Here is a 26,661-nt window from a genome sequence, read left to right on the forward strand (position 1 = left end):
GCCCAGAGCATGTCTCAAGGCAAGCAGATGCCAAGAACTGGCATGGCTACCATCATGTCCTCGTCTTCCTGTCTAGGGCAAGTTACCACAATCGTTATTTCCCAACAAGTATTCCTGGCCCACGTCACGTGAATTTATTTTCCAAGGCAAAGAAAATAAAATCCTCTTCAGCCAAACATTGACATTAGAACAGTCTGAGCGTGAGGCAGTGTTTTCACATCTGTTGTTTGCTGAAAAGTTCAGGACACACTGGATTTGTGGTTGTCTCGCTTTCATTTTTGTGTCTGGATCTGACTACTGACCGCTACAGAATGACAGAGCAGACAAGAGCTTGTCCTGGGAGGGTGGCCGCTCAGCCTGGGTGTATCTCCCCACTAATGATCTTGGTGAGGTACTTTGTCTCTTTTAAGTTTTGATTGTGTGGATTAAACGATAGAGAGCTTTACCATGGGATCTGGCACCTAGGAACTGAGTGTAGAGCCACCTGCCCAGGAATAAGAACTGACACTCCATGTAGAACAGGTAAATGGGTCACTGAGATCTGCCTGCCTCTGCCTCCCAAGTGCTGGGATTAAAGGTATATACTATCACTGCCCAGCTATGTCATAGTATTTTCAACCCTCCCGTTGAGTAACATTTCAAAGTAAACTGTCCTATTTCGTGGGTATGTGTGACCTTGTGGATATGCTTTGGGAATGCCTTGGGACTCAATCGGCCCTTATGCCCCAGGAAGCCCCATGTGCACTCACAGTAACAGAATCTGCTGCTTGGGAGAGCTCCTGCCCGTGACTTAGTGCTCTGTTTCCTCAATCTTGTAATTCTAAATGGTTTCTGTAGTAGGGCACCCGCATTTCTGGTTTTCATGGTACTCACAAATGAGGTGATCCTTAATGTCACAACAGATCTGGTGCAGATCCTGAGGTTTTGTACTTCTGGCAAGATTCAACGCGACTGATGTTTCTGGCCTTCAGATCATAATTTGAGGTGCAAGACTGCAGTGTGGTAAAACAGCTTGGAAGGAATGTGAAATGCAGAGCTGAAGCCCATGGTGGCCGAGATATGGGCCCTAAACTGCTAAGTGTGAGGTGCATCTGTAGGTTCCATAAGCTTCAGTATTTGGAGTTATTGTTGTCACAGCAATTTAGCCTTACCTCAGTGAAAGATGTGAGCTAGAGGAAGCCGCCTATGAGGTGTGCAGTGGAAACAGCTCCAGGCAGAGTCAGCCTCCCTTCTCCTGCAAGGCCAGAGGGTACTCATGGAATAGTGTTTCAGTTCTATGGTTTTAGAGACTGAGTTTGAACCATAGGAAAAAGGTCTCTTAGACCTCACAGTGCAAGGGTTGTACTTTGAGTCAGGAATAAGGGGTGGAGATCCCAGTGTATCCATTGCCAGGACTCCAGGGGCTCCTTTTCCCAAAGACAAAATGAGGTGGTAGCTAAAGGGTATAAGGCCTGGGAGCCAAGAAGAGGGATGACAGCACTGTCTTAATTAGAGTTTCTACTGCTGTGAACAGACACCAATAACTTGACAACTATTACAAAGGAAAACATTTAATTAGGGCTAACTTACAGTTTCAGAGGTTCAGTCCATTATCGTCATGGTGGAGAGCATGGCAGTGCACAGGCAGACATGGTGCTGGAGAAGGAGCTGAGAGTCCTGCATCTTGATCTGCAGGTAGCAGGAAAAGCACTGTGTGTAAGTAAATTGTTTGCAGCTCTGTGGGTTTTGTCCTGGGTTTCAGCACCAACAATTAAGTAAATTGGTTGCAACAAGTCTGGGTTTGGTCTCGGATTTTGGCACCAAAACGTGAGTTTTGCAACTCTGGGAAAGGTGTCCTGACTACCTGGGAGTCAGGCAACACCTTGAGATGCTTAGGATAGCTCTGATGGCTGAACTGCAAGGAGACAGTTCAGCCCTGGAGGGCGAGGTATCCCGGACACCTCGAGTTGCTCAGAACAGCAGCTCTGCCCTGAAGGTGTCCTGTTTAGCACAGCTGTGACAGCTGGAACTGCTAAGACACAGTTCATCCCTGAAGGGAAGTTTTTCTGACTTCTTGGGAAAGTCAGGCCTGGAACTGCTTCAGTAGAGAAGGGTATCCTGACTGTTCAGGAAAGTCAGACTGTACCTGGTGTGATGGGGATGGTCTCCTCGCAGGATATAGCAATCCTGCTCCTCTCCTGGAGAGCTGCTTGCTACAGCTGAGCTTTGCTCCACACCCACTTAAGGGGGCTTCCCAGCAGAGCTCTGCTTCTCTGGCCTAAGAAATTGCAGAAATGTAGCAATCCCCTCAGGCTCAGGAGAAAAGTGTTACTTTTCAGCTCTCTCTTGCTCTGTCCACTGAGGGACGTCTCAGCAAAGATCTGTTCAGCTCCCCCTTGCTCAATCCACTATGGGATGTCCCAGCAAGGTTCTTCTGTGCGTCAGTGAATGAAGATTTTGAGAAAGAGATTTATTTGGAAAGGAGGAATCCAGGAGAGTAGCTGCTTTTTTCTCACTGACCGGGCAGTCAGCTGGGGTTCTAACAGCCTTCCTGGGAAGTTGCCCCCAACAGGGCACTGCCAGGGAGGGGCAGGGAGAACCAGCCATGGAAAGAAAGGTAAGATACATACTTCTGAATCCCTTGGCAATCTAGCTGGGCTGCCACTGAACCTGTGGGAAGCAGACTTGGATTTTGTTAGTCCTAAAACTCTCTGAGGTGAGGGGTACCGGGGGTCCCAGAAACACCAGCTGGAAAGAAGCCAAGTGTACAGAAGCAGGGATCTTATTTCGGACTTGCCTTGGCAGCGCCCTCTTCTGGCAGAGAAGACAAATCACAGGAGGGCACGGGGGCTCAAAGTGGAATTGAGTACTCTTCAGGGGAGGAGATTGATGAAGTTCTATTTTCAGAGGAAAGACAACTGAAAAGAATAAATGAGCTGGGCATAGTGGCACAAGCCTTTAGTCTCAGCACTTGAGAGGCAGAAGCGGCAGATCTCTGTAAATTTGAGGACAGCCTGGTTTACATAGTGAGTTCCAGGACAGTCAGGACTGCATAGTGACACCCTGTTAGAGAAAAACCAAACACTGAAAGAATAAAGGAAATGTGAACATAGATTAGAGTAGTTCCCAGCAGAACATCTCCAGTTCCTGTGAGGAGGTTCAAACAGAGGTGAGGGAGAGGGGATAAGCTCTGTCTCGGAGTCAGGACAAAAGGAGTTGGGGGCAGTATAATTGAGATTGGGGAGACAGTGGTGGCAGGGTGGCTCTGTGACCATGCTCAAAGCACTGGCCTTGAGGGTAGTGTGGCCATGGACTTGACTCCAGGAGAGTGTAGTACTGAGGGGGCAGGTCCGTGGTCAGATTCCTACAGCAGAGTGAGGCCCCAAGTCGGGTTCTAGATTTTCATGAAATGCAAGAAAAGAGAACAAAAGATCAGAGAAAGGACGAGCTGTGAGGCTGAATAAAGTAAGCCTTCCAAGGCTTTATAAATATGAGAGACATTAAAGTCTGCACCGTGCGGGAGAGGGTGGTTCAGTGGGTAGCACTTGTCTGAGAAGCATGAGGACTAGAGTTTGCATTCCCAGGGCCCACATAAAAGCTGGGCAGGTGTGGTAGCTGCCTCTAACCCCAGTGCCCAGGGAGCAAGGACAGAGAGCCAGCAGGAGCAGGCAAGCTGCAGCTTCAGAGAGAACTGCCTCAGTAAACAGAAGTGAGAGCGACTGAGGAAGATACCCATGCTGGTTAGTTGTTGTCAACGGTACACAAACTAGAGCCAGGAAACAGTGCTCCACTGTGGTCTCTGTTTCAGTGACGGCCTCTAGGTTCTCGCCTCAGTTTCCTTTGGTGACAGACTGTAACCTATAAGCCTGGTAAACCCCTTCCCCCACAACTGGTTAAAGTATTTATCACAGCAACAGAGAAACAAAGTAGGACAACAGCCAACATCAACCAAGAGTTTTCTGTACCTCCACACACTTGCAAGCATGAACATACACATGTTATAGGGTCACTATTGCTGTGATGAAACATCATGACCAAATGTAAGTTGGGGAGGAAAGGGTTTATTTGACCTACACTTATAATCATAGTCCATCATTGAAGGAAGTCAGGACAGGAACTCAAACAAGACGGGGACCTGGATGCAGGAGATGATGCAGAGGCCATGGAGGGGTGCTTCTTACGGGCTTGCTCATCATGGCTTGCTCAGCCTGCTTCCTTATAGAACCCAGCACCACCAGCTGATGGATGGCATCATCTGCATGGGCTGGACCCTCTCCTATAAACCACTAATTAAGAAAATACCCTACAGCTAGATATTTTTAATTTGTGTGGGTTCTTTTGGTCTGTGTATATATAAATTTGTTTTTACAATCAAATCAAAGTTTCCCCTTTCTCCCCTCTTCCCAGTTCCTACACCCCCTCCCCCGCATCCACTCCCCCACTGTTTCTCATCAGATACAGGCAGGCATCCCTAGATATCAGTAAGCCATGATATATCAAGTTGCAGCGAGATTAGGCACCTCCTCTTCTATTATGGCTGGATTCCAAAGCAGGCAACACAGTCAGAGACAGACCCTGCTCTCACTGTTAGGAGTTTCACATGAAGACCAAGTTACACAACCTCCAGCAGGATCTTTTGGAGACATTTTCTCCATTGAGATTTCCTCCTCTCTGATGACTCTAGCTTGTGTCAAATTGACATCAAACCAGCCAGCACAGTACTCTCCCACACACCATACTCATATAAAACATTTTTAAACAGCCTGGTGTGGTGGCACATGCTTGTAATCCCAGAACTTGGGAGCCTGAGGCAGGAGGATCTCTTGTGTTCAAGACTAGCTTGAGTAACAGTGTGAGACCCTGTCTCAACAACCACCACTTCTTAGCATGTGACAAGTAGAACATGTGGACAGAGAAGTCTGTTCACTAATTTGGAAAGGCCAGGTCATCGATTTCTTAGAGGATCAATACAAGAAAAGCATTCAGAATTCCTATCTAAGGAGGAAAGTGCCCAGACTCCTGAGGAGTGTGTAGGTTGTACAGCCAGAATAGGCTTAGAAGGACAGTGGTTTTTTTCCCCAGAACAGGGATGTCAAAGGCCACACAAACAGGCTGCATCTTGGTGTTGATGCTGTGTCTGTATCCCCAGAGACAGTTTTCCCTGTGATATTCCTCTGGACTCAGTGTAAGTCAAGCAGAGGTGTGCTGGCTGGTTTTGTGTCACACAAGAGGGTCATTGGAGAAGAGGGAGCCTCAATTAAAAATGTGTCTATAAGATCTGGCTGTAGGCATTTTCTTAGTGATTGATGATGGAGGGCCCAGCCATTGTGGGTGGTGCCATCCCTGGGATGGTGGTCCTGAGTTCTATGAGGAAGCCAGCTGAACAAGCCATGAGGTGCAAACCAGTAAGCAGCACCTCTCCATGACCTCTGCATCAGCTCCTGACACAAGGTTCCGGCTCTGTTTGAGTTCCTGACCTCACTTCTTTCAGTGATGTGGAAGTGTAAGCCAAACAAACTGTTCCTTCTCTAAGTTGCTTTGGCCATAGTATTTTCTCACAGAAATAGTGACCTAAGACGAGAGGAAACTACTTGGGAATATTTCTTAGGATGGAGAAGTTGTGCAATACTGGATTTGTCTCGGTGCTGCTGAGGAGTGAGCAAGATCAGGTGATAGCTGCAGGGCAAGCCCTCCTATGGTTGTGCACCTGGTCCCCAGAGACAGGGAGCACAAGGCTGTGGTATGAGAACAGGTGACTGGACGTGGTTGACAGGGAGTAAGGGCCTGGACATCGAAAGGCCTGAAAATAACAACATACCCATAGCACAGGAGCCCAGAGAAGGGATCATGCCAGATTCTGTGAGAGTGGTGTCTGCCCTGTGTGAACCCAGAAATGTCCTTCAATGACAGATACTCAGGCTCAGCTCCACTTCCATGTTAGTGTTTATTACCCTCTTTTCAAGCAGTAGTTACTACTCCAAGAATAACACAGTTTTGAAACTTTTGGTCCATATTCATGTGAGATAACTATTGTGTGTTCCCAAGCAACTCCAGTGTTCATGAGAAAGAAGAACCCCAGTCCCTGTCCTCAGGGCCCACATCACAGCCTCCTGGGGCAATAAAGAGGATGCTCAGTATTTGTCAGGCAGTCCTTTAGGTCTGTAGTGATTGGGGTCATTGCCACTGCGGCCCCATCTGTTTGCTTCCTGGTCAGCCATAGAGTCCTCGTGTCCACGGCCTATGAAACTCTGAAAGCCTTCTCTTGCATCACTAGGAGAAGCAGAGATGGAAGAGATCCATCACCAAGATGCATGGCCACAGTCCAATGTCTGAGTTTTCCCCCTTTGCATGGTATGGATTTAGGAGGAACCCAGGAAGGGCCAGGCAGGAGGTCAGCCCAGACTGATCACCCCACACTAGTTGAACACCAGAAACACTGGTGATGATGAGAGTCATTCCCTGTCTACATTTGGGAGCAGGCTCACATAACATGGCTGTGTGCTGACTGCCCAAACCCAGGGCCTACACTGGGCATAGATGGAGCCAGTACCTGGATAAACAAGAGTAGGAGGGATCTGAGATTAGCATGACCCTCTCCAGAGCTAATCTTCTACTACTTCCCCCAGAAGTGTCAAGCCCTGCTACCCAGGTCCAGTCTTCCAATCAATCTATGTTTACCTGATGACTTCAGCAGCCCAGACTCCTCCAGGACCCCTTTGGGCTGCATCATAGTTCCCTCTAGCATGGAAATATTTGTCTGAGTTTTTCCAGTTGGCTTCCTTCATGTCAGAGTAGGCTCGCCACATATCCCCAGCCCCTAGATGGGAAAGACAGCAGGAACATGAACCTTAAAGCTCTGCCCATGCCTTAGAGAGGATGAAAAGAACTCATGGCTTGAGCCTGTGGTCAGAGCAGCTGAAAGCGTGAATGGAAGATCATCTCCTGATCCTCACTGTCCTCTCTTAGTAACTCAGGAGGGCCATTAGGGGACCCAGCTGCCCTGTGTTCACCTTTCTTCCACAGTGCTGCTGTGAGCTGCCCCTCGCCTGGGTGGGAAGCAGCCAATGAGGCAGCACAATGTCATTACATAGCAGAGTGTGTCAGCTTCAGTATCGTGGAAGTGTTTGCTACAGAGTCGTTAGCTTCTGCCACTGGACCTCAAAGCACATTTCCTTAGTAGTGCAACCTAGTGTCTCTACAGCCATTGAAAATGCCTTGCGAGCACACCACCTCCAAGCTAGGGCCAGTGTTTCTGGAGGCAGCTACCCTCAGCTAGGAAGTCCCATCCTGAGGTGACTTAGTATACAGAAGGCGGAGGGGGGCTGCACACAGGGAGCATCGACTCTGATCCCTAAGAATTCTGTCCTGACAGAGAGCATGTGCACCACAGTGACACTGTCATCTCTGCCCTTGGACTAGACTGCACAGGTTCTGTGCTGTCTTGAGGGAGCTTTGAAGCAATGATCTCAGCTGTGGCTGCAGGTTATGATCCTCTGAGGAGACACTGAGAGTCACCACGCCAGGCCACACCCAAGGCCAATCTTGAGTCTCTAGGTGCAGGGGGATGACTGGTCCAGACCTGGGTGGTATTACAACTCTCTAGGTGATGCCATTGGTACCTTATATTGGTCACAAATGAATTTAGAAAGTGTCCGGCAGACTGACAGACAGGACTGTCCTCAAGCACAGCTAGGTTGTGATCTCTGCTCTGCCCCCTGCTGTAGGCAGTGCATTTCAGGAAGTCTTGCCAGAGTCTCTGGTCCATCCTGACAAGCAGGACAGTGAGTCCAGCTCTTCTGAATGCTCGGGTGTTGTATAACAGGTGGTGTTAATGAGGGTCCATGGAATGAAGACACAGAGGCACCTCAAAGATGAATCTTAGCCTTTTCCAACTGCAAGGTGGATTCATCTCTCTGGACTGAACCACTGTAGCTTAGCAAAGGGCCCTTTTATTGTTATACAATTTACACCTTAGTAAGTCAATTCCATTTACCAAAACCTCTTATCTAAGCCCCCTAACGGGACAATGCCAAAGGCAAATTCTCAGTAAAGGAATACCACAGTGTTTTGGGTCCTAAACCAAGTTTGCATAGGCTTTAAACCCCTTAGGAAACTCTCAGATAAGACTTCAAACAGAGGGTACCAGAGACAGGAGCTAGCAATCACAAAAGGCAGATCAAAGCTAGGTGCTAACACTCCGGAATCTGCAGGAATTCTCCCAACACTCAGGAGACCCCTAGAGGCTGTGCCTCTCTGCCCCCAAACCCTACCATGGTAAGCCTCACTAAGGAATGAAACCCAGCTTTGACTGCTGACTCCCAGGACCAAGGAGCAGAAAATGAGTCCAGTGAGAAGCTTCATCCTGCTGAAATGAAAGGACAGGCTGAAGGAGATGCCCACAGTCTGGCGCCTCCCTCTTGGGTGTCTCATCCACATACGCCCTGGTTGTTCTGTCTTACTGATGTTCAGTAGTGTCCTAGCAGTGGCCCCTGGAGACCTCACAGCAGGACCCAGCTCAGAGCCACAAGGTCTCAGTTCTGACCCCATCCTGCCTGCTGAACTGTTTATGAAGGCAGCAGGCAGTTCTGATGGAGCTGCAGGAGCAGAGACTAGATTACTACTCTCTCCAGGAGCCTCTGATTCAGCAGGAAGCATTTCCCATGTGCCCCCTCAGCCGGCACAAATCCCACACCAGGTGAACGGAAGTGAGGAATTCCCTTGAGAGGAAAGCACACTTGCTGAAACACAGCACACACTAAGTATCTGTGCATAGGTTTGTCCCTCACCTGATGTCTGGTGGGCAGAGATGGGTGGTTGTGGCTGTCAGTGAGAGGAGGCTGGTATTTATGCTGAGCCTCCCTGCTGGGGTCAGGGGCAGAGAGAGACTGGCATGGTGCTTGGGGAAACTCCCAGCAGGTCATTTCTTCTAAAAGGCTGCAACAGAAATCTTGCTCCATCCACAGGTTATTTCCTGTAATTGTGCAAAGTGAACACACTATACACCTTTGTCTTTTCAGTCTTCTGGGTCAGAGTACATACTTTTTAATACTGATGGAACTGAGGATGCTGAGAGTCAAGGAGTGGCCATCTCAGTAGAGGATCAGGGCTCCTAAGGATAGGAGAATAATTCCTGTAGCCAACACTTGCTTTCCCAGGCATTGCCTCAGGTTGGTTTTTATTTTTTTAACCTGGAACTGACACTTTACCTTCAGTCAGTCAGTCAGTCAGTCAGTCAGTCAGTCAGTCAGTCTCTCTCTCCCCCTCTCTAGTTCTTGAGACAGGGGTTCACTGTGTAGCCTTGGCTTTCTTGGAACTTACTCGGTAAACCAAGCTGGCCTAGAACTCACAGATTCATCTGCCTCAGCTTCCCGAGTGCTAGGATTAAAGGCCTGTGCCACCACCGCCCAGCTGGCCATAAGTCTCTTTTTCATGTCTAAACTAAAATTGCAAAACTGACCAGCCAGCCCCACCAGACATTGTGTGTTTCCAAGGCACCTGTAGCATTTTCACTAGCATACTCCGCTCTCAGCTCTTAGGGAGGCACCTCTATTTCTACGTTCTTTGTGATGTGACAAAAAGATTAACTAAACTGTCTCACAGGGACAAGGTACTAGAGGGGCCCTACTCCTTCCTTAACTCAGTCCTAGGAAGGAGCATAAGGTCAGGGCTAAGGCTTTGGGGAGAAAGGAACTAAGAAACCCGTAGAAGGGAGGAAGGAAGTACCATTTCTCACAGAGAAGAACAGCCAGCAGAGGTGGTGGTGGTAGGGTGAGGGAAAGCTAGGTCAGGCACTGACAGATGAGCCCAGCTCTCAGGGCTGTATTTCCCAGAGGATCCCTCTTAGCCCTCTCATCAGTGTGAGTTGGAAATCTCAGGGTCATCAGGGGTAGGAGATGAGGGCTGGCATTACACCAGCCTGTACATGTAGGAACACAGCCTGCTGCCATCCAGAAAATAAGCTCTCTTGCTCTTCTTAAGCAGAAATATTCTAGGGAGAGGGTTCTGGACACCACAGGCATCCTAGACAAGGTGACATCATTACAAACTGAAGATGGATGGAGGAGACGGACTGATTCTCTGCCTGAAACTAGTTTCTTGTTCCTCCTCCTTTTGCTAGGTTTGGTTCATCCCAGCAGAGAAGCTCATTTAGTCTCTTCTTTCTGATGTTCACTCTCCTGTCATCCTGCTCTTCTTCCTTGGTATGAATGAAAAACAGACTTTTAAACTCCCCAGGGTACGTAGCATGTGGGAGGCAAAGAGAGGGGCATCAAGATTCTACCTGAATTTACAGATGTCTTATGTGCACACATACCGTTAGCGGAATAAAAGAGGTCAGTTACGGCCCCTGCGGCTAGGCCAGCAAGTTGTGAATCTGACCAGTCTACCTTCTTGGTTTGAGGTTAAAGATTCAGAAAGTAGTAACAAAACAAAAAGTCAAACCCAAGTGTAGCCTTATGACAGATGATGTTTTGTTTACATAATGATTCCAAGGACTCCCACATTGTAACTTCAGAGTGACAGCAGAAGTTGGGTCTGTACTGTCCCTGCATGTATGTGGCGTTTGTCACACCACCTGGAGGGTGGTCAGCAGCCACTTATCACCATGTTTGTCCTAGTGGGACTTGCAGAACTGGTACACTGGGCTAACACCGTCCCTGTACTGAAAGGTCCGGCCTCGTGGTGTTTATGTTGCAGAGACCAATAAATAAGCACACGACACAAAGCAGGCCACCCTCAGTGTCTGGGTTTAAATTATCCCTGGTGATTGTTGGGAAGAAATGGTTTCATGATCAGCCATAGCAACTTTTTGAATACCAATCATTTTCACTCTTTCACAAGATAAAATAATAATAATCTCAGGCTGCAATGATGGCCCAACAGTTAAGAGCATTTGCTGCCCTTTCAGAGGACCTGAGTTTGGTTCCCAGCATCCAAGTTAGGCATCTCACAACTGCCCATAACTCAGTTTCAGGGTATCAACACTCCTGTCTCAGCAGGCTCCTGCATGTGTATGACGTACATAAACTCACACAGACATACATACATACATATTAAATAATAAAAACAAATCTTTAAAATTAATCTCTAGTAAATTTTTACAAATATTTTCAGAATCAATTTTTACAAATATCATAATCACTTGAAAATACATTCAACAATCCACCAAGGATTTTTTATATAATAAAATGACTAACTACCCTAATTGTCATGAGAGAGCTTTTATCCAGTAATTGATGGAAGCAGATGAAGAGATCCACAACCAAGTACTGGGTTGAGCTCCTGGAGTCCTGCTGAAGAAAGGGAGGAGGAAATGTATGAGCCAGGGGGGTAAAGGTCAGGAGGGGGGAACCCACAGAGACAGCTGACCAGAGCTTGTGGGAGCTCATGGACTCTGGACCAACAGTTAGGGAGCCAGCATGGGACAGACCTAGGTCCTCTGCATGTGTGTGACAGTTGTGTAGCTTGGTCTGTTTGTGAGGAGGCTCCTAGCAGTGAGATCATGACCTGTCCCTGGTGCTTAGCTGGCTTTTGGGAAACTGTTCCCCATGCTGGGATTACTACATCCAGCCTTGATGCTTTGAGAGGAGCCCGGTCCTTCCTCAACTTGATGTGCCATGTTTATTCACGCCCAAGGGAGGCCTGCCCTTTCTGAATGGAGATAGAGGAGGGGTGGATGGGGAGGGGGGTAGATGAGAGGCTGGGGTTTGGAACGGGAGGAGAGGAGGGAGGGGAAGCTGTGGTTGGTATGTAAAATAAATAAATAAAAAATGTTAAAAATAAATAAATAAAATGACTAAAATAGTAACTACCTAATTACTGACCAATGAACTCATTGATGAATGTTTTGTGTACAATCCACCTTAACACAGAGAAGAAGGGGCTAATTCCATCTTCTCCCAATGATACAACAACTATGCATGATAAATTCCAAAAGTTAAAAAATTGCCTCATTCATCAGTGTCTGTGTGCCACATGAATGCCTAGTGCTTCTGGGCCAGAAGAGGGTGTCAGATGCCCTGGAACTGGAGGGAAAGATGGTTGTGACCCACCATCTGAGTGCTGCTAACTGAACCCAAATCCTCTGGAACAGCAGCCACTGCCCTTAACTGCTGAGCCATTTCTCCAGCCTAGGTGGGTGCCGGGATCCAGGTACAGAAGGTTTAGTTTGGGTTCATAGGATGGAGTTATTCTTGATCCTTTGACTTTTAACAAAGCTTCAAAAATGATTTGATAATTTGTATCTGTAGCCTGGCACTGGTGGTATTCTACAGTGCAAGTTCCAGGACAGCCAAGGCTACACAGAGAAACCCTGTCTTGAAAGAACCAAAAAAAAAAAAAAAAAAAAAAAACCTATGTCTAGAAATGAGTTTGTATTCGAACCAATTTTTATGGTTTCATGGAACAATTTGGTTTGAGCACTCTGTAACGCACTATCCCTTTCACAAATGTTCTCAGAGGAGAGCACCAGCAATTTGTGTATAGGATGCAGTTATCTGCTGGCCCACACTGCAGGTAGACTCCAGATTCCAGTCACTGTTGCAGACAGTAGGGTGGAGACTGAATCTTCCCTCTCTCTGTGGTGTCCTTTGCCCTGATTCTTTCCATCACATAAAGCTCAGCAGGCCGCAGAAGGCAGGAAGACTGTGGAGAAGAGAGAAGTGCAGAGTTTTACACACAGGGCCTGCTGGTTTCTTCAGATTCTCCTGGGTACTTCTCACTCACCACGTCAAAAGGATTTACCCTTCACTGTGGGTGCCAGCTTTGGAAGGGACACATCTCCACAGAGCTAGGAGTCTATTCCCTTCACCATGTCCTTTAGACCAGCACACGTGTGACTGACTTGTGAGAAGAGGCTCAAGAGGGACACCCTTCCCTCTGTCCCTCATGGCTGTAATGGGCTGCTTGCTGCCAAGAAGGGGGAAGGAAATGGACAGTGGACTTGACTGCTAAGCCCCTGTTCTGAATTATTTTATTTCTTGTTTTTTCTTCATGGGAGATAGCAATCTTAGGCTGTATGTATCCTCTGCTTTAATAGTTCCTTAACTGAACTTTTATATATACACTCCTTCATATATTTTTCTATTTATTACCCATTTTGTTATTAAATACCTAGGAGAGTTGTCTTAAGCATGCATCACCATCCCCTCATTATAAGTCTCACATTCATGAAATCATAGGCTGGACTTTGCCTCCACTGTCTGTCCAACATCTGCTTCAGTGACTGTTAAATAAAAGACCCAGTGAATGCTTTTCCTATGATTAAACAGCCATGGGATAAAACCCAACACCTTAGTCACTGACACCCATGAAAGTATAATGGAGCAGAAGAACTCCTGTTGCTGACACCATAGCCTTGGGATTGCCATATACCAAGGTACTGCTCACATGTGGATGGCACTGCTGTATGGAAAACTACTGTGTTGCCATTCACATGAAACCGCAGCACACAGGATTCTATACAGGCTTTGATTATGGTAAAGAATATCTCCAATCCTGGTTTGTACTTACTCCAACGCACTTCTTTTGGTTAACCACGTTAGTGTACAAGAGTCTTCCCTGTTGTGCAGCAACAGCCTCATGTACCAGATACTCACTATTTCTTTGTCGTACCTGGAGACAACATGGGTGAGTTAGCCTGTATTGTCTAGCTGTGTGCAGGTGCATGTGCACACAATGACCTGGGTGCCTTCTGCCATATTGTGATATTGAGGAGCTATGCCCTCCATAAGTAACCAAGATGGTAGAGCTGTTAGGACAATTGTGGGTCCTTTGAGAGTTGGAGCCTTACTATAGAAAGTATGTCACTGGGGCTGGGTTTTGAGTTTTTATATCTTATTTGCTGTTTACTCTCTGCTTCCTGCCTGCCTTTGAACTTCCTGTCACTTCCTGCCATGTCTCCCCGCCATGATGGATTCTTATTCCTTTGAAACCATAAGTACAAAATCATTCTTTTGTACGTTTCTAAGTTATGGTATTTTTGTCTTGGCAATAGAAGAGTAACTAAGATTCTACATCTCTCAGAGCACATCCCTGTCTTTAAGCACGCATGTATGTAGGTGAACACGCCACTGGTGCAAATTCAGAAGGCCCAGGAGTACAGAGGCATGGACCCCTTGATGCACACTTGATTGGCTGTGAAAACAGCAGAAATGCTACTGAACATCACTGGGGCCACTCCATCCTACGCTTTTTCTTAGACACTATCCCCTCTACACCAGGACTTTGAGGGTCTCCCAGTTTCACTATGGGGCATAGCTGAAGTCACTCTAGGTCCTGGAACCCAAGGTGACTCTTCCCCTCCGGACCATGCTGTTTCCAAGCCCAAGGTGCTGGATTTTAAGATCTATGATGGGAACTCAGGTTCAAGGCCTCTCCTGGACAGATCCTGTGGTGTTTTGTAACAGGGCTTTCACATAGGGAGAAGCATGGCAGAGTACCAAAGGGACAATGTCCAGGATTTGTTGCCTGAAGCTGGATTGCTGTGACCCATGGCCCTTTTCTAAACTAAGCCACCCACCCTAGAATTCCTGTAAGCCATTCATTTTTTTAATGGATGGGCCAATTTCCAGAAAGTCTTCTTAGGGAGTTCTGAGGTAGAGCTGGAGTAGGCAGAGTGCTGGCTGAGGGCTGCTATGTTCTCGGTGCTGGTCTTTGAATGACTCCTACAGACTCTTAGGCTCTCTGTAGACTCTCTACAGGCTCTTTCAGAGAAATGGATCTGGACATAGATAGTTTCTTCTTCCTGTGTAACAGCATTCTTCCCAGAATGGGTCCTGCTCATGATGGAAGGAATGGGTTGACTGTGACTCTCTAACACACGGATCCCATTCCTTCGGGTGAAACTCGAACGCTCTGTCCTGTATTTAAGGTTTTCCAAGTTCAGAATTAGTCTGCAATTCCTAATGTGTGTGTTTTCATTTTGTTTATATTGCATTGTTTCAAACTACTCAGGACTTCACACATGCGAGCAAGTACTATACCAATGAGCCACATTCCTAGCCCCACATTCACTTTTGCATGCTGTATGTTATCTCTAAAAAGAAAATTTTGTTTATAAGCACTTTTTATGAGAATGTCTCAAAAATATATGATAGACATATCTATCCCTACTAGTCAGACTTTTTAGTTTTTTTCACTCTTGACTCTCCATTCCCTCCCCCCTCTCTCTCCCTCTCTCTCTCCCTCTGTTTCTCCCTTTCTCTCTCCTTCTCTGCCTCCCTCCCTTTCTATCTCTCTCTTCCTCTCCCTCTCTCCCTCTTCCTCCCTCTCTCTCATCTCTCTTCTTCCTCTTTTTTTCAATAGATTGAAGCCTGTTGGTAAAACCAGCAAAGCATCCCCATGATTCACCTTGCAGTCTACTTGGTCTTTAGGAGAGAGTGTCATCCTGGCTTCTGGGTATCAGCCACTCCACAGAGCCCCCAACTAGCAAAGAGGGGAGGCTGCTGCCTCTGTCCAGAGTTCTGAATATTCAATTCCCAGGCTCCCTCACTAAATTGGCTTTCAGTGCACAGCCTTCATTCAGTGACCAGAACCAGCCTCCTAGGATCTTCCCTCTGCTAACAAGATCTCACTAGTCCACCTTACCATGCTAACCATGCCAGCATCACTGACAGTCCTTGTTGCTCTACATGCAGCTTTCCTAGTGTTCTGCCAGAGCATGATTTATGGTCCATCCAAAGCTCTCTGTGCTGGACCAACAGCACTGGCTGCTGCTATAGACTGGTTCTATCAAAACCTCTCCCTGCAGTTCTGAATCAGCACCCTCACCCATTCAAATGTACTCATAGGGATCCTGACATCTTCAAAAACAATTCCTCTCATATCGAACATATCTGGCCTTTGTGTCATTCGTTTTCCCCACTAATCCATCCTACTGGGTGCCTGCTTCCAAGTTTCCTAGCATGAGCTTAGCTTCTGCATTGGAAGTTGACAATGAAAAAAAACAACAACAAACCCAGCAATTGTGCATCTTCTGACCATTCACAATGCACCATCTCCTTACCTCTCTATTCTGGTCTTTAGCCACATCAGAGTCTGCTTCACAGTACGTATACATCATTGTCTCCTCATCCATCCCATCAAAACTCTTGTAATTTGATGATCATTTCCACAAATAATAATAGACATTTGTAAGAAAAAAGACAAAAAAGAAAGAAAGGAAGATGGACAGAAAGAAAGAAAGGACTGCAGCATCATTCTGAACAAATGTACATCCACAAGCCATTATCCAATCATCAAATAACCAAAAGTTCAAGACCCCCTAAATCCAGGTGGTTTCAGTGGGTGGGAAATGGTGTCCACCAATTGGATCATACTCTGCAGCCACCTGGGTTTTTTCCCTGATTCACAGATTACCAGCTGTGGCTTAAAATTCTTTCTGCTGTTTACTGTCTTAATTCTGGATATTGTGTTTGAGAAATTAACATGTTGTGATCTTTGCTGAAGAGGGGAAAATTCTCAGGCCCTACAGCTCCTGAACTCTGCTGCCAGGTTGACTCTCCAGACTGCAGGCTACTCGCTGCAAGTGGGTATGTCTGTGAGGTTTGCTCTAACTCAGGCTCATAGGTTCCCACACAGTGGGGGACCCATGGACACATAAAGTAATAATTTCAATCACAAACTATCATAATTTTCTATATATTAGCAATGTCCATTATGACTTCTGAATAAATGAATACTCATAAGAAATCTACCAACTTTATTGCATTTCAATCATTCTGACAGCCTTCAAATATACCACCTTTACCACCTGGCTATGTGCATTGACTGACTGATCAAACATTAGAAAAACTGTCCCCACCCCATCACAGACGGGAGCATTGTTAGGGAGCAGAAATTCAAGACATCTGACTTTACCTACCAAAGTTCCACATAGGCCAACAGCAAGGAAAACTAGATCCTGGATAGATGACACCTGTCTCTGCACACCTTAAGGAACCTCCTTACCCCAGCGAACCCTTCCTAACCCAACAGCCAATCCAAAAAAAAATAAATCAAAACTATCCTGTGTCCTCTGGTTAAGCTGACCTGTGAATAAAGAGTATCCTGGAGTCCAGGGAGATTCCTTTGTAGTCTTTCATGGGAAATGACATGGTGGGACTTTCTCCAGGAACCCAGCCAGGCACAAATGCCATTGGCCTCAATGGGGAATCTCAAAATAAATACCAGCATCCTCTCCCTGACAGCCACAGACTATCACCTACTCTCCAGGACTCAGGTGAGAGATGACTCCATGGACTGACCTACACAAACACTTCTGCTCTTATGTCCCAGAGTGTGATTTCCTTTTAAATTAATCTTTGTGTTCTAAATATATATAGTGTAAAGTTTGTGCTGTGCTGCAGGGACATGTGGGAAATGCCTCTCAGTGAATTGTGGGTTCCTGTAGGGGGAGACAATCTGCTCTCGATGTCTCTCTTCCTCCATCAGTGATGTCTTGCTGTCCTCCCAGACAGACTTGGTTCAGGGCTGATGGGATCATAACTGAAGGCTTGTGATTTTGAGGAAGGTCCTGTTGCAAGGTCACCTAAGTGTCCCACTGGAATTCTAGTGAGTTGCAGTGGGAATGGACAACTAGCCTCTTCCTGGATTACAGATGTTTAAGGGGAAGGTACAAATTTGCGTGTTTCTCCTAGATTCTCTTTTGATTTCTGCAGGATGAAGCTTCTCACTGGCCCCATTTTCTGCTCCCTGGCCCTGGGGGTCAGCAGTTGGTTTTCATTTACTGGTGAGGCTTACCGAGGTAAGGCTGATGGATGAAGTATGGCTTGTGGGGTTCAGCCAACTATTTCAAAGCTTTTTCCCACTGCCTTGGTATGTACTTTTTTGGGTTTTTGTAGGGTGCCATATAAATATAAATCTTGTACTAGTGACTGTAATGGTCTGAACACAGCAGGTGGCAGAGCAGTGTTTGAACTTGGCTGAGCCTGAGACCAGTCTAGCCTGGTTGATGTGCCTTCTTGCTGTCTCCCATGTGAACTTGTTAGGGGCATGTGAAATCCCCCATAGGCTTCAATGCTACTGAAGCCTGTGTCCTCTTAGAGTCTCAGGAACTGATCTTGGGTGTAGCTGTCATGGCAGCTTTCAGTAAATCCCTATGTGATTGAACCTACAGCCACCACTGAGGACTGTGGCTCTAGTGCCTCCTCAAGCATCCACCCCACTGCACAGTCTGTTTAGAAGGACTAGAAGTGCCTGTTTACAGTGATGTGCATGCACACTGTCAAGATGGATTGCTTAGAAATCAGTACAGAAGTGCTCCCCATGTTCAGCCTTTCTCCCCCTTTCCTGTGTCTTCTGCATTTGGAAGTCCCTCAGAAACTCAAATTCATTCTCGAACACTCATTGTGGATTAAGGTTAATGTGACAGTGGCTCGGGACATTTTCAATTTCTGAAGGTACGTTAGATGACTACTAGGGGGTTGTGCTGTTGGGAGGAGGGACGGATGCTGGAAACATATTCAGTGCTCAGATCAGCCCTGGAAACGAGAGACCCAACACAGCAATAGGGCCAAGGCTGAGAAGTTCTGTTCTGTGATGATAGCTCCCGTCTTTCTGTTCCACATTCCCATTGTGTAAAAAGAGGCAGCTCACATGTGTATAGTGTTTCTCACACTAACACATCACAGGTGGACGTCTTGTTTTTAAGGATTTTTAATTCATTAGTTTTTAAAAACATTTCTTTATCAATTCTTTGGAAATTTCACATCGTGCCCCCCAATCCCTCTCACCTCCCAGTCCCTCCATACCCACCATCACCCCTGCAGTATGCTCCCCCAAAATTAATTCAAAACAAAGCAAAACAAAAAACCCACCTCACTCCTCCGTCTTTCAACACGTCCTCCTTCATCCTAGTGGTATCAGGAGCTGCAGTGTGTCACGAAGTATACCCCTTTTGTCCAGTCAGCCCCACCTACCAATCATTCATTGTAATGAGTCATTGGTCTGGTTCAAGGATTCTGATCTGGTACACCATCAACCCTGGGCCCCCACTGAAACTCCTCCTGGTCATCCTGTTGTTGCCCCGAGTCATGGAGATCCTGCAGTCATTGTTCTGAAGGACCAGTGCCCTTGTGCTCTCCAGCAGGTCATAGATGGGGCAGCTACTAGGGTGGGCCAACCCAAGGCCCGGCAGGTGGGTCTGGATGGTAGATGAGCTGGTCAGTCTGGGCCACTGGGACCACCCCCTTAGGGAAGGGTCAGAGCCAGCACTCCTAAGCCATGCCATCTGGGCCAGCTCTCCCTTGCCAGAGGCGGGGCCATCTCTCCCATGGGGGAGGGGAGATTGCGGCACCAGCTCTCACAGGAGCACCTTCTAAGAACTCTCAGTAGTAACCTGGAGAGACCAGCTAGGGTTAGAAAATGTTCTTCTCTACCATGACTCAGGCTGCTCTGACCACAGGCTCAAGCCATGAGTTTTTCCATCCCTGTCATCCTCTCATGTTGTCTTTCCCACCCAGGGGCTGGGGACATGTGACGAGCCTACTCTGACATGAAGGAGGCCAACTGGAAAGATTCAGACAAATACTTCCATGCTAGAGGGAACTATGATGCTGCCCAAAGGGGTCGTGGGAGAGTCTAGGCTCCTGAAGTCATCAGGTAAACACAGACTGTTGGGACACTGGGCCTGGGTAGAAGGTATTGACTGTGCTAGGAGACCAGGGGCAGATGAGCCCCAGAGAAGGTCATGCCAATCTGTGGCCCCTCCCCCTCCTGCTCATGCAGTTACTTCCTCCATTCATGCTCAGTGTGGATCCTGGGATGTGGGCAGAGCCAGCACTCAGCTCATGCTGGATAGGCCTGTTTCCAAATGCAGACAGGGAATGATTCATCCCTGCCTGTCTGGTGATGGTCATTCAGTGTAGGGTGGCCAGACTGGCCTAAGCATTGCTGGGCTTAGCAGGGTCACTGTTTCAGGCCCTCTTTCCTGGCCCTTCCTGGTTTCCTCCTAAAGCCTTTCCATGCAAATGAGAGAATTGGGGGTGTCAGCTGTGGCGATGAAGCTTGGTGATAGATCTCCTCCATGTCTGCTTCTCCTAGTGATGCAAGAGAGGGCATTCAGAGTCTCATGGGCCGTGGACATGAGGATTCCATGGCTGACCAGGAAGCAAACAGATGGGGCCGCAGTGGCAAGGACCCCAGTCACTACGGACCTGCAAGACTGCCTGCCAAATACTGAGCATCCTCCTTACTGCCTCAGGAGGCTGTGCTGCGGGCTCTGGGATCAGGACATGGGGTTCTTCACTTTTGTGTCCACTGTGGGTGTGGAGGACATACAGTGCACATGTAATAAATTCGTAAGAGATGAAGTTTCCTGTCATTGTGTTTTAGTGGGTGGAGCTGTGTGGTATAAATGGTCAATACTAAACACAGTCCGGAATAGAATATTTAGGCTTAGGACTGATGTTCTCAGTAGTTACATAGAGAGAGAGCTCTGATGACTGCCCAATTCCCCATTCAGGCTCATGTGACTATTCAAGTCCCTGAAGTTACAGAGATACTGTTTTTAGACCTTTCCATATCGTGACCTCTACCCTCTGTGCCTACTGTTCCAGAAATTTCTCTTCTCTCGCTGCATTAGTCTGATATTTCTCTGCCTCTGTGGACAGCGACACAACTGTGGGAAAATTGCCGTGGTGAATTCTGCCTCAGCCACTGCCATTTTGCTCCTCTGTCTCAAATACACATTTCTCTCGCTTCTTCCCTCCCTCCCTCTTTCTCTCCCTCCTTCTCTTTTTCTTTTTCTTTTCTCTCTTCCTTCCTTCCTTCCTTCCTTCCTTCCTTCCTTCCTTCCTTCCTCGTTCGTTTCTTTCTAGATTTATTTATTATATATGTCTGCATATATGCCTGCATGCCAGAAGAGGGCACCAGATCTCATTACAGATGGTTGTGAGCCACCATGTGGTTGCTGGAAATTGAACTCAGGACTTCTGGAAGAGCAAGCAGTGCTCTTAACCTCTGAGCCATCTCTCCAGCCCCCCAGGCTTTTCTGTATAGGTATGCCACTCTGCTTTATCCATCATGTCAGGGTCTGACCAAAGGCTTTTTCATTATGACCCCTTTTCATAGAGAGAAGAACATCACTTTGAGAAAGCCTTATCTTAACCTTAGGAATCCTAACCTGGACACTGCACTGGGAACCAGGGATATAGCTCAGCTGACAGAGTGTTTGCTTAGCATTCATGAACCCTTAGGGGATCCTTTGAACTGTGTAAACCTGGTGATGGAGCACATTTATATTCCTTGCACTGGGGAAGTAGGGGCTGTCAGACCAGGTTCAAGACCAGTGCTGGCTATATAGTAAGTCGAGGCTAGCCTGGGATAAATGAGACCCTGTGTCACAATAAAACACACACACACACACACACACACACACACACACACACACACACACGCATGCACATGCACATGCACAGATATGGATACATATGGATATATATCCCTCACATTAAAATAATAGTAGCATTGTAATTTCTAAAGTACTAGGGGTATAGATCAGTTGGAGAGTGCTTACCAATATGAATGAAACCCTGGGTTCTATTCCCAGCACTTCATAAATTGGGTTTAGTGTCTCTTACAAAGTGCACGCAGGAGGATCAGAAGTTCAAAGTCATCCTTGGACACAGAGGGAGTTGTAGATCAGCCTTTGATAGTTGAGACAATGCCTCAAAAACAAAAACATTTCAGGTAAATGGATGGAGCTGTAAATAATCATCCCAAGTGAGCTAACCTGGTCTCAGAAAGGCAAACATCACATGCTTTATCTCTTTTGTGGATGTTATCTCTGAATTTGTGTTTCAGTTAGAATTCTCACAGAGGGGAGGGATCAGGAAGGCACAACAGGTGGGGGTAGGTTTCAAGGGGGAGTGGGGAGTCAATTTTCTCTGAGGGTGTGAACCATGGTAGGTGGAAGAACACACATCCCAGATTTGGAGGACACAAACGGGACTTGGTGACTTTAGAAAGAGAGAGAGCATGGAGATGGGTGCACAGAGAGGTGGGAGGTGGATCTGGGAGAAGCTGGGGGGGTGAATATGGTCAAATAAATTCTGTGAAATTCTCAAAGATTTCATAAAAATATTACTTTAAAAAGAAGGAGAGAAAAGGAGAAGAGGAGCAGGTTGGATGGATGAGCAGATGAAGAATCCTGGCACACAAGTCTCACAGCCTGAGTTCGATCCCCAGAGCCCATGTACAGGTGAAAGAGGAGAACTGACCCCACTAGATACCCTTGGATCTCCACAGCTGTGTGGTGGTGTGTGCCACACATACACTGGCCACCAATAAAAAATGCTGGGGTCTGGAGAGATGGCTCAGTGCTTAAGAATGTAGTGTGTTGCTCTTCCAGAAGACCTGAGTTTGGTTCCCAGCACCACATTGGGAGGCTCAGAACCACCTGTGATTCTAGCTCCAGAGGATCTGGCTTCCTCTCTGACCTCAGTGGGAGGCTGCATTCCCACATCCATGTAATTAAAAATAAAATAATAACAAAGGAGAAAATGAACCTGTTTTAGGCATTAGTGAGGCACAGTTTTAAATGTGTCTCTAAGGAAGTTTCCAGAGAAGAAGAGGGAAAGTTTCTCCCTAAAAATAGGTGACACCATGGCATGATCTCAGATGGGCACACATAAAAATAAACAATGAAATAAATCTAGTTTAGGTTAAGTAAATCTTAGTGTGCTTCTGTTGCTGTATATAATATTACCCTATGGAAACTTTATAAAATGTAGAAGTATATTTACCTCATGATGCTACAGGCTGGGAAGTCCAAGGATGGAATCTGGTCCCTGGTGAGAGTCTTGTATCTCAGTCCCTCTGAGAACATCATACTGAGAGACAGATCAGGTCTGGTAGCTCAAGTCCCTTCCTCTTCTCACAAAGACATTAAAGTCATCATGGGGGTCCCATCTTTATGACCTTTTCTGATCCCTACTTAATTCTAAACCTCCAAAACCCACTGCCGGCTGAAGCTGGGGATGAAATTTCTAACGTGTGGACTTCTGGGGAGACATCCACATCACAGAGGCTTTTGTCTCTGTCGGGATTCTGTCAGGAAAGAACCCAGTCAGACAAGGTGGCAACAGCAGTGTTCCCCAAGGGGTGACAAGGTGCAGAGACACTGGAGCACCCCTGGACACAAAACACTGAATCCTATCAAAGGCTCTCTCATTTTCTGCATATTAGCAATAGAGCAAGGCTAGAGGAAGGACAGAGAAGTATGTCCCTGGGACTGGGCGTTGAGTGTTTAAGGTCTCATTCCACTTCTTGTTCTCTCTGTTTCCTGCTTGGGTTTGAGCTGCCTCCTCCCGCTGCCATGCTTTCCACTAGCTGCCATGTCTCCCCAGAACGATGGAATTTTTTTTAAGCTTTCTTTATTCTTCACGTCTTTCACATCATGCCTCCAAACCCCACCCATCTCCCTCTCCCACCAAAACAAAATAAAATAAAATTTTAGAGAAAAAAGGGGGAAATGGAATAAAGTGAAAATCTAGTCATGGAAGCTGCATTGTGACACAGTGAGTCATGAAGTAAACCCTTTATCCATACGTTTTTACATGAGGGTGTTCATCATAAAGAATTGTTGGTCTGGTTCAAGGTCCCTGGTCTCTGCTACATCCTTGACACTGGGCCATCACTGGGATTCTTCCCGGATATCCGTTTCTACTCTGTCTCCTGGAGATCCTGCAGCCCTGCATCTGCCAGATTGTCGACCCCCGTCCCTGTAGGGGTGGTTGTTGGGCTTGATGTTGGGCTTGGCCAACCCTGGTTCTGGGCCTGAGTAGTTCCAGGGTTGGTCAGACTGCCAGCTCTTCCCTGTCTTTCCCACCAGGGGGAGCTCTTCAGCACTGTCCTGGCTAGTTCACCCCTTGCAACACGGAACAATGGCCAAGGCCAGTTTTCCAGCTTTCAAGTCCTCAGGGTCAGTTCTCCCACACCTACATCTTCAGGCCCAGCTCTACTGTGTTGCCCAGGTGAGGTATAGGGGCCACTCTCCTGAGTGCTGCAGCTGATGAGGGGGCAGGGACAGCTCTCCCACTATTATGACCTCAGGGCAATCTGTTCCACGAACCTCAGGTGTTGATGGGTATAAGGTGGGGACATCTTTCCTCAACCCCTGCCAGTATGTGACAGATGAGTAATGGGGACAGCTCTCCCATGCACACAACATTGGAACTGGCTCACCCACACCTCTGCCATCCATCTGAATGATGGATTCTTATTCCTCTGGAATTATAACTAAAAATAATTTTTTCTTCAAGAAGTTTCTTTGTTTAAAATATTTGTTATTGAAACAGAAAGTAACTAAAAATCTGCATCTCTCAGAACACATTCCTGTCTTGTAACAGGCTCCCAGACCAAACTTGGCACAACTATCTCCATGATGGAAGCACCATTCAGGCCATAAAAACTCAGCACATTGACAGCATCACCTACCAAATCGAAAACAAAGACCTAATTCATCAAAGTTCTGGGACAGTCTCTAAATGTACTAACCTTACCTTTTGGTTTCTGCAGTTCTGCCTCTAGCTAACTACTGTTCTTGTTAAATAACTGAAGTGTGTTGACCCAGAACATGGTATTTGTCATGACCCTGAGAAAGGTTTGGAGCTTCAATGGGATTCCAAAACACCAAATGTGGTCACCATCTAGCTACTAAAGACATTTTCTTGGCTTTTGGTTTTTCATGAGACAGGTTCTTACTATCAAGAAAGGGTCTCACTGTATAGCTCTGGAACTCACTATGAAGACTAGGTTGTCCACAAGCTTACTGAGATCCACCTGGTCTGCCTTCCAAGTGCTGATATTAAAAGTGTGCACCAACACTCCCTTCTTTAATAAAGACTTTCTACTTAGACCTGTGTCTGGTAGTATTCTCTGGTGGACACCCACAACATTCTTTAGTCAATGTACGAGTGCAGGTGAACCTCCAGTGGAGGAAATTGTGAGGTGGCAGGTGAACAGAAGCATGGATCTGTTGAGGCACAATTTCCTAGGTTGTTTCCTAGGATTTCACAAATCCGTAGTTTCACAATGGGACTGTGAGTGAACATAAATGGGCCTGTTGCATCCCACCCTTTCCTTTATTCATTATCTCTCCTTTTCCAGGACACTGAATGTCTTCTACAGTATCAATTCAGTGCATAGCTGAAGTCACTGTAGGTTTAGGACCCAAGGAACCAAGTGACCAGTCACCTCAGGACCATGCTCTTTGCAAATCCACTTTGCAAATGATCTATGATGGGAACTCAGGGTCAAGGCCTCTCCTGGACAGGTTCTCTGGTGTTTTGTAATAGGGATTTCTCTTGGAGATAAGCATGGCAGGCTACCATAGGGACAATGTTCAGGTTTTTGTTGCCTGGAGCTGGATTGCTGTGACCCATGGCCTTCTTCCAAACTAAGCCACCCATCCTAGAATTCCCATAAGCCACCCTTCATCTTTTCTAGGGGTGGACCAATTTCCAGAAAGTACACTGATGGAGTTCTGAAATAGAGAGCTGGAGTAATCATAGCACTGGCTGAGGGCTGCTATGCTCTGGGTGTTTGTCCTTGAATGACTCCTACAGACTCTCTTAGGCTCTCTGTAGACGCTCCACATCTCTTTCAGAGAAATGGACTTTGACATAGATTGTATCTTCTTCCTGGGCAACAGCATCCTTCCTTGGGTGGGTAATGATCATGACAGAAGGAATGGGTTGACTGTGGCTCTCTGACACATAGATCCCATTCCTTAGGGTGAAACTTGAACCCACTGTCCTGTATTTAAGGATCTCTGAGGGCAGAGTTGCCTGAAGGTACTTATGTACAGTCTTTTGTTTTGTTTGTTTTGTATAGTTTTAAATCACTCAGGACCTCACATGTGCGAAGCAAGCAATACACCACTGAGCCATGGTGGTGTCATCTCTGAAAACAAATTCTTGCTTATAAGCACTTTTTATTAGAGCTATTTCAAAAAACATGTTACATCCATATCTGTCCACGTTAACCAACATTTCTCTTTTCTTCACATCTTGACAACTTCACACTTCTCTCCTAACTGCTTTGAAGAGTAGACTGAGCCCTGTTGGAGAAAACCAGCAAGGCATCCCCATGATTCACCTTACAGTCTACTTGATCTTTGGGGAGGGTTTCATCCTGGCTTCTGGGTTTTGGCCACTCCATGGAGCCCCCAACTTGTGAAGAGGGGAGGCTGCTGCCTCTGTCCAGAGTTCTGAATAGTCAATTCCTAGGCTCCCTCTCTCGGATTAGCTTTCAGTGCACAGCCTTCATTCAGTGACCAGAACCAGCCTCCCTGGATCCTCTCCCTGGTAACATGATCTCACTAGTCCCCCTTACCATGCTAACCCTGCCAGCATCACTGACAGTCCTTGGTGCTCTACAGGCTGCTTTCCCAGTGTTCTGTCCAAGCACAGTTCATGGTCCATCCGAAGCTCTCTGTGTTGGTCAAATAGCACTGGCTGCTGCTGTGGACTGGTTCCATGAAAAGATTTCACCATAGTTCTGAAACCAGCACCCTCACCCATGTCTTAGGCATCATGACATCTTAAAAAATAATTCATCTTATATCAAACACAGCTGTCCTGTGTGTCATTCATTTTCCCCACTAATCTGTCCTAGGGGTGTCTGCTTCCAAGACAAATGCTGTAAAAGTTTCCTAGCATGAGCTTAGCTTCTGCATTGGAA

General features: G+C 46.8%; 1 protein-coding gene and 1 long non-coding RNA gene across 3 annotated transcripts; one reads left to right on the forward strand and one right to left on the reverse strand.

The window, feature by feature from the left end:
* Positions 1–1,680: 1,680 nt before the first annotated feature.
* Positions 1,681–20,288, forward strand: LOC131901745 (uncharacterized). 2 transcript variants are annotated; one of them, XR_009376863.1, is made up of 3 exons: positions 1,681–1,695; positions 19,440–19,578; positions 20,020–20,288. It is a non-coding gene; the product is annotated as an uncharacterized LOC131901745 (long non-coding RNA). The 2 variants fall into 2 exon arrangements; XR_009376862.1 differs by lacking the exon at positions 1,681–1,695 and having other exon boundaries at positions 18,976–19,578.
* Positions 5,938–8,340, reverse strand: LOC131901740 (serum amyloid A-5 protein-like). The gene is made up of 3 exons (XM_059252830.1): positions 8,250–8,340; positions 6,658–6,796; positions 5,938–6,249 (listed from the first exon to the last, which is right to left on the reverse strand). Exons 1-3 carry the CDS (start codon positions 8,338–8,340, stop codon positions 6,111–6,113), a joined length of 369 nt encoding a protein of 122 aa, XP_059108813.1. The 3' UTR covers positions 5,938–6,110.
* Positions 20,289–26,661: the final 6,373 nt, after the last annotated feature.

Source organism: Peromyscus eremicus, unplaced genomic scaffold (genome assembly GCF_949786415.1).
Source record: "Peromyscus eremicus unplaced genomic scaffold, PerEre_H2_v1 PerEre#2#unplaced_269, whole genome shotgun sequence".
NCBI classification, from domain to species: Eukaryota; Metazoa; Chordata; class Mammalia; order Rodentia; family Cricetidae; genus Peromyscus; species Peromyscus eremicus.

Coding starts and splice junctions, on each gene's coding strand:
- LOC131901740 (XM_059252830.1), bottom strand. CDS start 8,340: ATGAAGCTTCTCACTGGACTCATTTTCTGCTCCTTGGTCCTGGGAGTC. Junction 6,797..8,249: donor CCTTAGTGAGGCTTACCATG/GTAGGGTTTGGG, acceptor TTTCCCATCTAG/GGGCTGGGGATATGTGGCGA. Junction 6,250..6,657: donor TGGGCTGCTGAAGTCATCAG/GTAAACATAGAT, acceptor TGCTTCTCCTAG/TGATGCAAGAGAAGGCTTTC.